The sequence below is a fragment of the Mustelus asterias genome, chromosome 10 (genome assembly GCF_964213995.1).
Source record: "Mustelus asterias chromosome 10, sMusAst1.hap1.1, whole genome shotgun sequence".
Lineage (NCBI taxonomy): Eukaryota > Metazoa > Chordata > Chondrichthyes > Carcharhiniformes > Triakidae > Mustelus > Mustelus asterias.
The window spans coordinates 75,307,476-75,322,417 of record NC_135810.1 but is presented as its reverse complement, the minus strand read 5'-3'; the positions used below and the strand labels follow the sequence as shown (position 1 = coordinate 75,322,417).

The window sequence follows — 14,942 nt, the reverse complement described above, 5'->3', positions numbered from 1 at the left end:
TGTATGATGTTTTCTGGCTTAGAGCACAGGAATTTCCCTTAGCTTAAAAATGTGGAAATCATCCATTCAAACCTCAGATTCATTCTACCTGTTACTAAAAATAAAACAACTTATCTCTGCTTTGTCCTCCGGCTAAACTTAGCAACTGGTGTATTCCACAAACGCCAGTTTGGGATTTCCATGGAGGTAACGCCCATACACAAGGATTAAGTGATCAAAATGTGAACATAAATGGCCGCATAATTTCATCTGGTGTCAGTCAATGAGTTTAATTGGTGCTTTCATGGCTGATTCATAATTTGATTACCAATATCACAAACCAATATTGATTATTAGCAAACTCCATATCCAAAGGGTGACTGATTCAATATGGACGTTAACATTGCTTCTGGTATATCACTGGACATTGAAAACAGTATCAACACTCTGAATTTTACCCCAAAATTTCCTGAACTCTTTAAACTATTGCAGCCTTTCCATTACATTTGGCTTAGGAAAAGTCAAGAAGAAAATAATCCTTAGGGTAGCAGCAGTAAATACATTATAAATAGCTAAGCAAAAAAATATTGTATCTTTACTCATCAGAGTGGATGGGATAATTATTACAAGTGAAAACCTAACGCTGCAAGATTTTAAATCATTTGGTTTGTGGTTATGTTTAATTTTTTTATCAAACAACAATTTAATTTTGAGGCAAATAGTAAGCAGGACAAAAGCTATACAGCATGTGAAGAGAATAACCAAAATACTGTTTGGAAATACAAACGTTCGACAGATGAACTAATATTTGCAATGTGCATATTTATCAAACGGTTTGCACTAATAGCACTGATTTCTACTGAGTTGTCTTTTAATCATAATGAATGTGAATGGTGTGCCCTGCGAGGAGGAACAGCAAGCCCGAGAACAACGAGAAGAATATCCCAATAGGTGCAACTATGAAAGACCATCCATACTGAATGCTTAGCGCAAAGTCAGGACAGAGTTGGATTCTTTGCTTCTGAATGTACTCTTGAACATCAATAACAGTTTCGATCCAGATGACATACATAATGACAAGTATTGTAAATATAATACCTGGAAGAGCAAAAAAAGAAAAGGATTAATTAAATCAATAGTTTAAACATTATGTATTTTCAAATGTTACCTAATTTGCAATACATTCACTCTACCCTGTTACCACCAGCAGCTCAGAACAATTGATTTGCTCTGCATTCACCTCTATCCAGGAGGCATGGTGGCACATTGTTTAGCACTGCTGCTTCACAACCCCAGGGTCCTGGTTTCAATTCTGGCCTCAGATGACTGCCTGTGTGGGTTTCCTCCAGGTGTTTCCAGTTTCGTCCCCCAGTCCAATTATGTACAAGTTAGGTTGATTGACCATGTTAAATTGCCCCTTAGTGTCAGGGGGACTAGCTAGAGTTATGGGGATAGGGCATGGTTGGGATTGTTGTTAGTGCAGGCTTGATGGGCCAAATGGCCTCCTCTGCACTGTAGGGATTCTAGGAGAGTTGAAGATTTTAGGGTGGGATTTTCTGGCCACGCTTGCCCCAAAATCAGAAAATCCCGCTGAGGTCAATAGACCTTTACTTGGTCCGTCATCCACCCGCTACGATTCACGTGGCGGGAGGGACGAGAAAAGAAAACTTCACACTTTGATTGAAGCTAGTTACTGATGTTACATTCCAGACTGGACTGAACTATATTTCTCTGGAGGGAAGCAGTAAATACAGCATAACATTGTAGGTAATGGGACGTCATTATTCCAACTTTAAAAGAAAACACCTAGTTCCCAATATTTATGGACAGGTAGGGAGGGAGTGAGGGAACGCGATCATGAGGAGGCAGGGGGTGAATTTGGAAATTCTGGGAATGTGAATCAAACAGTATTATTTCTTAATGCTGTTTCCTGTTCAGCTGCTAACCAACTGCTGGCTGCAACTGTGAAAGAGCACACAAGTCTGAATTTGATACTGAGGCATACAAAGACATGTTAAGACAGATACGCTAAAGCTTGATCTGAGTTGGTTTAAATGAGCATCTTAAAGAGAGATGGAGCGTTCGAGGTATTTACAGAGGGAAGTCCAGAACTTAGGATGAAGGCACGTCCACCAATAGTGACATGATGGAAATCAGGGACGTGCAAGAGACCGGTATTGGTGAAGAGCAGGCATCTTGGAGAGTTGTAGGGCTGAAGGAAAATTACAGAGGTGAATGGGATGTGGGCATGGAGGGGTTTGAAAGAAAAAGAATTTTAAATTTCAGGTGTTCCCAGACCAGCACCTAATTTAATGGAATATAATGTGGAAAAATGTAAAATCATCTACTTTGGTAGGAAAACAGAAATGCCGACTATTTCTTAAATGCTGTTGATGTCCAAATGGACCTGGGTGACCTTATTCATAAATTACAGAAAGTTATCATGTCGGCCATAGAAAATTTCACCAGACTGTTCCTTGGGATGGCGGAATTGTCCTATGAGGAAAAATTTGAGTAGACTGAGCCTGTGTTCTCTAGAATTTAGAAGATTGAGAGGCGATCTTAGTGAAGGGTACAAAATTCTTCCAGAGCTTGACAGGGTGGATGCAGGAAGGGTGTTATCCCTGGTTATGGGGTACAGAACCAAGGCTACAGTCTCAGAATAAGAGGTAGGCCATTTAGGACTGGAGTGAGGAGGAATTTCTTTGGTCAGAGTTTGGTGCATCGTTGGAATTCTTTACCACAGTGGGTTGTGGAGGCTCAGTAACTGAATATGCTTAAGACAGAGACTGATGGTTTTCTGGATAGTAAAGATGTCAAAGGGCATACAAATAATGCAAGGAAAATGGCATGAAAGTAGAAAATCAGGAATGATCTAACTGATTGACAAAGCAGGCTTGAGGGGTCAAATGGGCTACTCCTACTCCTATATTCCTAAGTTTCTTGGTCATCAAGCACCAGGATAATGGGCAAATGGAATGGTGTAAGTTAGGATATGGGCAGCAATAATTTGAAATATCCCACTACGTTTGTAGTGGGATGTTGGGCAGGAGAGCATTGGAATAATGCTTGGATATTGAAGAAAGGAGAATGTGAAATTTAATAATAATTTGTTTTATTTACTATTGCGTAAGTCTTTAAATCAAATGAGTTTATTGCAGCAGTATTTGCTAAAAGGAAGACATAGAATAGAATCTTGCCCTTTCACTAATGAGAAATTCTACAGAATAATTTTTTCATGCACAGTAAGCTATATGACCTGTAGAGGGCAATCTTAAATCCTTAAATTAATTCACATTCGATCAGCTCTTTGTAAAAGATGTGAATCAGTGGCCACGAGAGGGTGGATATTAACCACACTATGATGGCCAAAGGGGCAAATTAAAATGGCAAAATGCAACCTTACACCTCTGCATCTGATTCTGACAACATTTTTACAGCAGCAAGTTGCATGGTGTTCTCTGTAGGGCAGCACAGTGACACAGCGGTTAGCACTGCTGCCTCACAGTGCCAGGGACCCGGGTTCGATCCCCAGCTTGGATCACTGTGTGGAGTTTGCATGTTCTCCCCATGTCTGTGTGGGTTTCCTCTGGGTGTTGTGGTTACCCCCCACATTCTGAAAGATGTGCCGGTTAGGTGCATTGACCCACACAGGCACCAGAGTGTGGCGCCTAGGGGAATTTTACAGTGACTTCATTGCAGTGTAAACCTTACTTGCGACTAATAAATAAACTTTACTTTAGAGACAAGGAACACTTCATTATAATATTCTAATCAGACTCTCACGAATGCAGTTGGGAGCATGATTTAATCTTTACAGTTGGTGGTGGAAATACTCAAACTTCAGGAAGTCTGGTAGTTAAATACAGAAAGAAGCAGCTGGTTGCAGAAGGTAAAGGGTAAATGAAGGAAGGATGTTCCCGATAGTGGGGGTGTCCAGAACCAGGGGTAGACCATTTAGGACTGAGATGAGGAAAAATTTCTTTACCCAGAGAATTAAATTCTGTGGAATTCGCTACCACAGAAAGTAGTTGAGGCCAAAACATTGTGGGCACAATCTTACCTGCCGTTCACGCCACACTTCCACTGCAGCAAAGTCAGAGAATTTAGTGGCCTGCCAAATCTCCATTCACTGCGGCGGGATGGGAAAATCCCGCCAGCAAGAACGGTAGTGAGGTTCCGGCCTGTATGTTTTCAAGAAGGAGTTAGATATAGCTCTTGTGGCAAAAGAGTTCAAAGGATATGGGAGAAGGCAGGATCAGGCTATTGAGTTAAACATTAGAACATAAGAGTTGGATGATCGGCCATGATCATAATGATTGGCGGAGCAGGCTCGAAGGACCGAATGGCCTACTCCCTCTCCTATTTTCTCTGTTTCAATGCAAGTCCTCTTAATTGCATTTTGCACTTATTTGTGAGCTGGGAGGAAACGGAATGCTTCCCCTCCCCCCAAACCCCTCCTCAACCAAACTTTCTATCAGTTGACGCTTCTTCTCACTGGCTCTTCAATAACCCCTCTACCTGCAATGCTGAGCCGCCTGCTCGTTTTCATAATCACCCACCCCGCAATCAGCAACCTTTCTTGGGCATTTGAAATATTTCCAATGATTATATCTCTTCTGCCCAAGCTTTGACAAGTTTAGTCCTGGAGATGGTCAGATAGTAACAGGGTGCGGGTTATGGCCAGTTTCCAATCTTAGTAAAGATGTACTGAGTGAGGTTTGATGCCCCATCAGAGACGGTGGGTGGGATTTTCCGGCCTCGCTCACCCCAAACTGGAAAATCATGCCTGAGGTCAATAGACCTTTCCAAGGTCCACCCACTCCAATTCCATGGTGGGCAGGATGGTAAAATTACCAGCAGTTATGTCACTCCAGACCATTCATGCCATTCTGCGGTCTATTGCTCAGTAGCCCCTCAATCTTTCCCTCCGAGGACATTTGATCTGGTACAGTGGTTATGTAGCTATGAGTTTAAATCTCACAATGACAAATTGTGCAATGAATTCAATCATCAGTTCAGCTCCATCAGAGAAGATAATTATGAAAACTGCGAGAATGTTGTAAACTCCAGCTGGTTCACTAATGTCTTTTAAAATTGCCCTCTGCAGGTCATATAGTTCACTGCACATGAAATTAACAGAAAAGAATCCTACCTGGGGTGTATGTAACACTAGTTTCCACACTGAGGGCAGAATTTAAAGTGGCCCACAGTAGTGAGTTGCAAGAGGAGGTGGGACTATAGAATCATGAGGGGTGAAGTGCCCTTAACTTTCCAGAGCCATGCAATTTTTAAAAAATACTTTTCCAATTCAATCAAATCAAATCCAATTCAGAGTCTCAACAAGTTGAGACATTTCAGATCCAGGCTGACAAGACAGGGCGAGCGACCAAACCACCCTGTCCTGGGCCTGATCTACATGAGCCAAGCTGATTGGAGAAGGGGGAGTTCCTCCTCCAAGACTTGAGCCCATCTGCATCCCAGCCAAAAGGCCGAGACGCCGCTCCAAAAAATTGCTTCATATGAAACATATGAAGCTCCAGTGTAACCCAATGACCTCAACCAAGTGCGGCCGACCATGGGCTGCCGACCATACTACACTTGATCTTAGCCGAGCCATGCAATTATCCCAGCAGCTGGGAAGGTGGTAGGTGTCTTTCCCACCCAGAGGACAATTGAGGCACTTAAGCCAACAATTAAATGCCATTTAAGGTCTACTGGCATTCCAGTCAGCAGAGGGAGGATCCCCACCATGTGTAGGGACCACCCAGTAAAAACTGGCAGCCTCCACGTGGGTAGTGGAGAGTCCTTCTGTTTTGGTGCCATCTGTCCCATGGAGGAGCCTCCCTACTGCAACTACCTGTCATGGAAACAACTTCATTTTCCTTGACAAGGCCTGCCTAACTTGCCCTGGTGCCCCTGAATCCACTCACCTGGGTTCCAGGACAGCGAACATGCGGTTGCTCCAGATGGCATGCAATCCCAGCACCCAGTGGCACTCCTGGGACTGAACAGCTGCTAGTCCTCTGATTGGCTGGTAACTTATGGAGGGAAGCTTTCATCCTTTAAAGAGAGGGGAGCCCCTGTGCCAGACACTTAAATCAGGTTCCTGGAAAGGGCCAATATGGAATTTACCCCTGGCTTTCTGCCACCGCCCGCAGTAAATTTAGCAGTGTGGCTCACATTTCAGACTGGGGAGAGTATTATACCTCACACACAAGTCCTGTGCTGGGTGATGATCCTGGAGAGGTCTTGCTGATGTAACTGGGTCATGATGCCTGGATTTAAATTAGGCCAGTGCTTGCCTACAGCCAGAACTTTAGCTGCATTGTGATGAAGCAAGAATTGTACAGCCGCAGGTCAGCAAATGGATTCAGTCTGATCCCAAGATTACCCACTTGGTATCTCAGACATCTGCTAACTTTTCCTCTGTTGTGCATTCAAACTGATCATTCTCAGCGATATTGGAGAGGAACATCATCATGTTTGGCCTTAAACTGTATTTTTTTATGTGAGGTACAATGAGCAGAAATTAATGGTCATGGAGGGGTCCATCTACCAGCTGGGAAATCGGGGGAAATTCCAGTATACCAATCTTCGGTAAGCCCGGTGGGTATAATCCCACCTGGGCACTTTCTGTTGGGTTTCCTGGCTCCTGTGAGGGGAATTCCCCCACAGAAATCCTGGTGTGGGGCAGATGTCCTGTGTCTGAGAGTTCTCCAGTTCTCCAATACCAACATCACCATGGAGAGAGTCGCCCCTGCCAGAACAGCAGTGTGGCCTAAACTATGGATCAACATTGGAGCCCCAGAAAAATGTGAGTGGCGTGGGTCCACCAAGGCCAGATAAGGAGACTCCAGTGAGTGAGGTGGGTCAGTTTAAAGGGAAGAGGTGTTCTTACTCCAAGTCCCTCCATGCACACAAGTGGATGCTTCCATCAGGCACTGAGTGTCTGACAAGGAAGGACAACTTCTCCCCCCGCCACCACACCCCACATGCCACTAAGCCCCAGGTCAACCTGCCAGCTTTCCTGGTAATAGACTGCTGGGCATGGACCCTGCCCACTGCGGGTGAAATGCCAGCAGCAGAAGGATGGGGCCTTTAAATTGCCACATAAGGGATTTAATTGGCCTTCAGTTGGGAAGGCAGTCCTCAAGCCTTCCTTCCCCAGACTTGATCAGAGGGAGGCAGGAATATTGCAGGATCTCTCTCTCTGTACTTCCCTGTCTGATCACACAGATCTCTGCCTCTAACCCTCGGGGGGGGGGGGGGGGGGGGGGGGGTGTGCGGAAGAGGAGGCAGTAAAGAGGCAGTAAATTTCACCCAATAACTTTGTGAAGTCTTCTGTCAATATGACTCAAAATTGTTTTGCGTTTACCACAACTGAGACATGATATGAAAAACAATCAGCACTGAGACTTAAACTACAATAAACAACTCCAGCCTCAAAGCCAAGGACACATTTATCCCCAGATTCTGTCCTTAATAAACTTTCAACATTGTCAATGAATATGGGAGCTGGGTTTAATTTAATTTAATTTGGTTCATTTCCATGAAGTTGTTATGGAATTTACTGAATGCTTTCAATAAGGCAACTCAATTCCAATGCAATTCAATCTTTGTCTCTTACAGCTCAGATCAAAAACCTCTTTGTCCTAGTCACCAGCATGTTCAGGCAGCTGCTGCATTTTGATCTAAATTTGGTATGGGAACTTTGCAATATGTAGCTTGGATGTCTGACAATTCTTATATTGTAGATCACACCTTCTACTGCTGCACCATTGAGACAAAATGTCACCATTTTGGAAGCAGTTACAATCAACAACTGTCATTCTTTTCATTCATTCATGGGACGTGGGTGTCACTGGCTAGGTCACCATTTATTGCCCTTCCCTTGAAAAGGTGGTGGTGAGCTGCCTTCTTGAACCGCAGTATGCCATGTAGTGTAGGTACACCCAAAGGATTTTGACCCGGCAACAGTGAAGTGACAGTGGCAGTGAAATACTTCCACAGCCACAGTATTGTTGCTGTTCAACGTCTGGCAATGGTAACCTCCAGAATATTGACAGCAGAGGATTTAGCAACAGGGATGCCATTGACAGTAGATTTCCCTGCCCATGTTTCAGCCAATGCCATGAGGCTTCATTGACTCCTAGCCAATCCCTCTCTGCCCTCCTCCTTAGAAATGGTGATGGTGGTGTCTAGGACATTGTCTGTGAGGTATGGTTTCCATGAGTATGACTATGTCAGATTGTTACTTCACTCGTCTGTGGGACAGCGTTCCCAATTTTGGCACAATCCCAAGATGTTAATAAGGAGGGCTTTGCAGGCTCCATGGGGTGGGTGTGCAGCTGTTGTCTCCGGTACCTTGGTTGATGCCAGGTGGTCTGTCCAGTTTAATTTCTTTTAGACGTTGTAGCGTTTTGGTCCAATTGAGCTTGCTAGGCCATTTCAAAGGACAGTTCAGAGTCAACCAGTCTGGTGTCACCAGAGACCAGTCAGGGTAAGCATGGCAGATTTCCCTCCCTGAAGCGTATTAGTGAGCCAGATGGGTTTTTATGAGAATCGACAATGGTGTTACAGTCACCATTAGATTAGCTTTTAATTCCAGATTGTTTCATTGAACTGAAATTCCACCAGCTGCTGTGTTGGGATTTGAACCTGTCTCCCCAGAGCATTAGCCTGGGCCTTGGGATTGCGAGTCCAGTGACATTACTACTCCCCCCCGTCTCCTCTTCATTATCTGTATGAATTTTGTTGTTGCAAGATATCGAATTTAAAGGTAATAAACAAGTTTCCAAAGAGGAAAGGTGAGGCTTGAGACAACTATAGCAATGGCAGGCTTTTCAAAAATGTGGCTCCGATTAGTCACTGGGAACATTTGGAGAAAATGCCTGTTGTCAAGTCACAGACTCCCACGGAAAAAGAATCCAGTAACATAACCAATGCACTCCCATTAGCCTGAAATAATAATCCAGTGAATGTAAGTTCAGATTCCAACATGGCAATGGGAGAATTTGAACTAACTGTAAAGATAAATGTGGTATCAGTAAAAGTGACCATGAAGCTGTTAGGACATCCGTAAAACCCAATTGGTTCGCGAATGTCTTTCAAGGAAGGAAACCTGCAATTCTTATCTAACCTGAGTTAGATGTTATCCCAGTTCCGTGTCAAACTCGTAGACCCTCAGAATGGAGCCGACATGCTGTTGAGTTGTCCAAACTACTACTGGGTGACTAGGGGTAGGCAATAAATGTCAGCTTTGTCAACAGTAATAATCAATTAAAATACATACAACTTCAACGGTGGAGGACTGTAATCTAAAAATGTTGTGTTATCTATGGCTGGGGGGATGGGGGTTGCAAAGATCAATTCCATTCAGGAGATCCACACAACTCTGAATAAAAAAACATCTGGCAGGTTTATTTTAGGTCTACATTGTACAGGCTCCAATCCCCAACTGCCAGTTGGTTGCGGAGGCACCAGTGATGTTACGGAGTGATCACATGACTGTCCTCTTAAAGGGACCGTGTTACACAGTAATTCCCCGAATACACAACATTCCTCCCCCTTTACTTCTAAGGCACCCTGCCCCTGCCCCGCCCCGCCCCTCCCCACCCCAAGATCAATCGCGGAGGTGTTCATACACAGCATAACAAAGCTGGATACACATTAGGCTATGCAACCAAACCAAATGTAACACAATCAATAGGAAAGGCTATCAGGAGGCCATTGAGCATCTGGTTGCATCTGTCGCTCAGGCATGTCATTAGATATTTCCTCCCTTGGACAGTTTGCATAATCGTTTCCAACAGGGGAATTGGCAGCGGCAATAAGATCACTAATCCTTTCAGACTCGCCTGCCACTCCGGTAGTAGCAGGCCCAATGTCAGGGACTAGAGAGGGCAGTTCATCTCCAGGTTGTTCTGGCAAGCAACTGTGGACAGCCAGCAACTGGTCAGCATGGCATCTCCAAACCAGTTCATCCTCAGTTTAGACCATGTAGGATACAGGGCCAGTTTGAGCCAAGACAATTGGAGGTACCTACTTCCCCTGGGTACAAAGAACAAAGAACAAAGAACAATACAGCACAGGAACAGGCCCTTCGGCCCTCCAAGCCCGCGCCGCTCCCCGGTCCAGGATTGAATTCTGAATCCAGGATCCCCGCCCAATTTTCCAGCCTATCTACATACCAATATCCTATCCACCGAGCTGTCCCTCACAGCTACGATGCTTTGTTCATTACAACCTATTAACTCACCCCCACCCCCCCATTCCAGACCATGTGATCTCCAGGGAGAGGCGAAAACCCAGAGTGAAATACCCCAGGGCCAATATGGGGAAAAAAAATCTGGGAAATTCCTCTCCGACCCCCTGAGGCGATCGAAACGAGTCCAGGAGATCACAATGGCCCTGATCGGAAAATGCTTCCCAACCCTAGTCATTTCCACTTCCACGAACACCATATGAATTCCCTGCCCCCGAGACAGGTTCCCAACTATCCGCAGTCTCGCTCTGTACTGGCACCAGCAAGATGATTATAGAATGAAGCCTTGAAACGAGAAACAAGGAACAATTAGCCCGCGCCGCTCCCTGGTCCAAACTAGACCACTCTTTTGTATCCCTCCATTCCCACTCCGTTCATATAGCTGTCTAGATAAGTCTTAAACGTTCCCAGTGTGTCCGCCTCCACCACCTTGCCCGGCAACACATTCCAGGCCCCCACGACCCTCTGTGTGAAATATGTCCTTCTGATATCTGTGTTAAACCTCCCCCCCTTCACCTTGAACCTATGACCCCTCGTGAACGTCACCACCGACCCGGGGAAAAGCTTCCCACCGTTCACCCTATCCATGCCTTTCATAATTTTATACACCTCTATTAAGTCTCCCCTCATCCTCCGTTTTTCCAAGGAGAACAACCCCAGTTTCCCCAATCTCTCCTCATAACCAAGCCCCTCCATACCAGGCAACATCCTGGTAAACCTCCTATGTACTCTCTCCAAAGCCTCCACGTCCTTCTGGTATTGTGGCGACCAGAACTGGACGCAGTATTCCAAATGCGGCCGAACCAACGTTCTATACATCTGCAACATCAGACCCCAACTTTTATACTCTATGCCCCGCCCTATAAAGGCAAGCATGCCATATGCCTTCTTCACCACCTTCTCCACCTGTGACGTCACCTTCAATCAGTATCACTGCGTGCCAATGCTCGCTCCCCTTAGTGAAACAAGCATTGTTTAGCATTCACTTGTCTCCTGGCTACTTGCGACTGTTGATTTCTACTATTGCTGGTGTCTCTTGGGGTACTAACAGATCAAATGTCCCTCTCAGCTTCCTCTTCATGAGTAGCAATGTGGGTGAACTCTGTGTGGTCAGATGTGTAATATTCCTATAGGATGCCAAAAAACTATTGAAACCTTGGGTTAATAATCTCTGGTCTCGAGAAGCCCTCAGTGCTTGTTTCAATGATTGTACAAATCATTCAGCTAACACATTAGTAGCTGGGTGATAGGGTACTAATTTGATATGTTGGATATCACTGCCCTTGAGCTAATCTTCAGATTCTTGCGAGGTAAACTGTGACCTGTTGTCACTGACAATCTTTTCCAGGTTGCCAAACTTTGCAAAGACCTTCTTTAGTTTCTCAATGGTTTCTCCATGTTGGTGTATTTCATCGTGACTACTTCCGGTCACTGAGAGTATGCGTCGACTACAACCAAGAGCGTATGTGCCTCTACTGGACCGGCGGACTCAATATGTAGGCGTTGCCATGACATTTTAGGCTATTAGGGTGAAGAGGTGACAACGGTTGCGAGTTCCTCACATGACTGGCATTGTCCCACTTTTCTTTCTATTTGGGTTTCCTGACCTGGCCACCAAAAGTAACTCCGAGCAAGTTCCTTCATCTGGACCATGCTCTTCGTGTAGTTGCTCCAACAGTTTGTGTTGTAAGTTTGGAGAGATTATCACTCTGATTCCCCACAACAAACACCTGCCCTGGACTGTCAATTCTAACTTCCATGAAACGTATCATAGAATCCCTACAGTGCAGAAGGAGACCATTCGGCCCATCGGGTCTGCACCGACCACAATCCCACCCAGGCCCTATTCCGGTAACCCCACGTATTTACCCTACCAATCCCCCTGACACTAGGGTCAATTTTTAATCAACCTAAGGAGGAAGCAGACGTGTGAGGGAACCGTGGTTTACTAAGGAGGTTGAATCTCTTGTGAAGAGGAAGAAGGAGACTTATGTTAAGATGAGACGTGAAGGCTCAGTTAGGGCGCTTGAGAGTTACAAGTTAGCCAGGAAGGACCTAAAGAAAGAGTTAAGAAGAGCCAGGAGGGGTCATGAGAAGTCTTTGGCAGGTAGGATCAAGGAAAACCCTAAAGCTTTCTATAGGTATGTCAGGAGTAAAAGAATGACTAGGGTAAGATTAGGGCCAGTCAAGGACAGGAGTGGGAAGTTGTGCGTGGAGTCTGAAGAGATAGGAGAGGCACTAAATGAATATTTTTCGTCGGTATTCACACTGGAGAGGGACAGTGTTGTTGAGGGGAGTACTGAGATGCAGGCTGTTGGACTGGATGGGATTGATGTTCATAAGGAGGAGGTGTTAGCAATTCAGGAAAGGGTAAAAATAGATAAGTCCCCTGGGCCAGATGGGATTTATCCTAGGATTCTCTGGGAGGCTAGAGAGGAGATTGCAGAGCCTTTGGCTTTGATCTTTGTGTCGTCATTGTCTACAGGAACAGTGCCAGAAGACTGGAGGATAGCAAATGTTGTCCCCTTGTTCAAGAAGGGGAGTAGGGACAACCCTGGTAATTATAGACCGGTGAGCCTTACTTCTGTTGTGGGCAAAGTATTGGAAAGGATTATAAGAGATAGGATTTATAATCACCTAGAAAGGAACAATTTGATTAGGGATAGTCAGCACGGTTTTGTGAAGGGTAGGTCGTGCCTCACAAACCTCATTGAGTTCTTTGAGAAGGTGACCAAAGAGGTGGATGAGGGTAAAGCGGTTGACGTGGTGTATATGGATTTCAGCAAAGCGTTTGATAAGGTTCCCCATGGTAAGCTTTTGCAGAAAATACGGACACATGGGATTGAGGGTGATTTAGTGGTTTGGATCAGGAATTGGCTAGCTGTAAGAAAACAAAGGGTGGTGGTTGATGGGAAATATGCATCCTGGAGTTCAGTTACTAGTGGTGTACCGCAAGGATCTGTTTTGGGGCCACTGCTGTTTGTCATTTTTATTAATGACTTGAATGAGGGCGTGGAAGGGTGGATTAGTAAATTTGCGGATGACACTAAAGTCGGTGGAGTTGTAGACAGTGCGGAGGGAAGAGGCAGGTTACAGAGGGACATAGATAAGCTGCAGAGCTGGGCTGAAAGGTGGCAAATGGAGTTTAATGCGGAAAAGTGTGAGGTGATTCACTTTAGAAGGAGTAACAGGAATACAGAGTACTGAGCTAATGGTAAGATACTTGGTAGTGTGGATGAACAGAGGGATCTGGGTGTCCATGTGCATAGATCCCTGAAAGTTGGCACCCAGATTGATAGGGTTGGTAAGAAGGCGTACGGTGTGTTAGCTGTTATTGGTAGAGGGATTGAGTTTCGGAGCCAGGAGGTCATGCTGCAACTGTACAAAACTCTGGTGCGGCCGCATTTGGAGTATTGCGTACAGTTCTGGTCGCCGTATTATAGGAAAGATGTGGAAGTGTTGGAAAGGGTGCAAAGGAGATTTACCAGGATGTTGCCTGGTATGGTGGGAAAATCGTATGAGGAAAGGCTGAGGGGCTTGAGGTTGTTTTCGTTAGAGAGAAGAAGGTTAAGAGGTGACTTAATAGAGGCATACAAGATGATCAGAGGATTAGATAGGGTGGATAGTGAGAGCCTTTTTCCTCGGATCGTGTTGGCTAGCACGAGGGGACATAGCTTTAAATTGAGGGGTGAGAGATATAGGACAGATGTTAGAGGTGGGTTTTTTACTCAGAGAGTAGTAAGGGCGTGGAATGCCCTGCCTGCAGCAGTGGTGGACTCGTCAACGTTGAGAGCGTTCAAGTGGTTATTGGATAAAGATATGGATGATATTGGAATAGTGTAGATTAGAGGGGCTTTAGATTGGTACCACTGGTTGGCACAACATCGAGGGCCGAAGGGCCTGTACTGCGCTGTAATGTTCTATGTTCTAACCTGCACATCTTTGGAGTGTGGGAGGAACCGGAGCACCCAGAGGAAACCCACACAGACTCTGAAAAGAGTTTTAACTGGGGACATTAATTATGGTGTGATTTACAGGTTGCAGGGCCACACAAAGCATGCTAGCAGGTCTGACTAACAAATCAGGACGTCACAGAATTGTTACAGCACAGCAGGAGTTCATTTGGCCCATTGTGTCTGCACCGACTCTCCAAGCGAGCAAATCAGAACCAAGTATTCATTTTGTGGTCTGGCGATGGTTCTCGAGCATAGTGTTTGGTGGGGAGAAGAATCAATTTGAGAAATTGCTTTTCTCTTATGGGCAAGATTATAAGAAGTGGAGTGTAAATAAAGTTAATGCAGCTGAAGATAGCGCCAGAAAACAGAGAGAAGAACACAAAAGCTTCACAATTAGAGCTGTCCCATTGAGGATGATTTTGGGTGAAAAGAATTTGCTCCTTGTTCTGGATGCTGATGAGAAGGATTTATGTATGTGCTCCTTTCTCACATGTTTTCCAAACCACAAAAATAGTTAAGAACAGGCATTCCAAATTTCCTTTCTGGGAAATTTGAATTCAATTTGAATTGAATATCAGTGGGATTCTTTACAGGAGAAATTACTGAACTGATGAAAACTTGTGTTTTATGTTATTAACTGCACTATATAAATCCTTGAAAATGTTACAAATTGCTGAATGAGGTGTAAGTTGTTTTAATAGTGTAATAAGCCCATAAACAATGCTGGACAGTCGCATTGT

General features: G+C 44.9%; 1 protein-coding gene across 1 annotated transcript in view; it reads right to left on the bottom strand.

The window, feature by feature from the left end:
- Positions 1 to 253: 253 nt before the first annotated feature.
- Positions 254 to 14,942, bottom strand: part of LOC144499684 (transmembrane protein 182-like) — a 42,532-nt gene continuing 27,843 nt past the window's right edge. Inside the window, exon 5 of the mRNA XM_078221956.1 lies at positions 254 to 1,077. Within this exon, the coding sequence (XP_078078082.1) occupies positions 851 to 1,077 (227 nt within the window). The 3' untranslated portion in view covers positions 254 to 850. The remainder of the gene's footprint in view (positions 1,078 to 14,942) is intronic.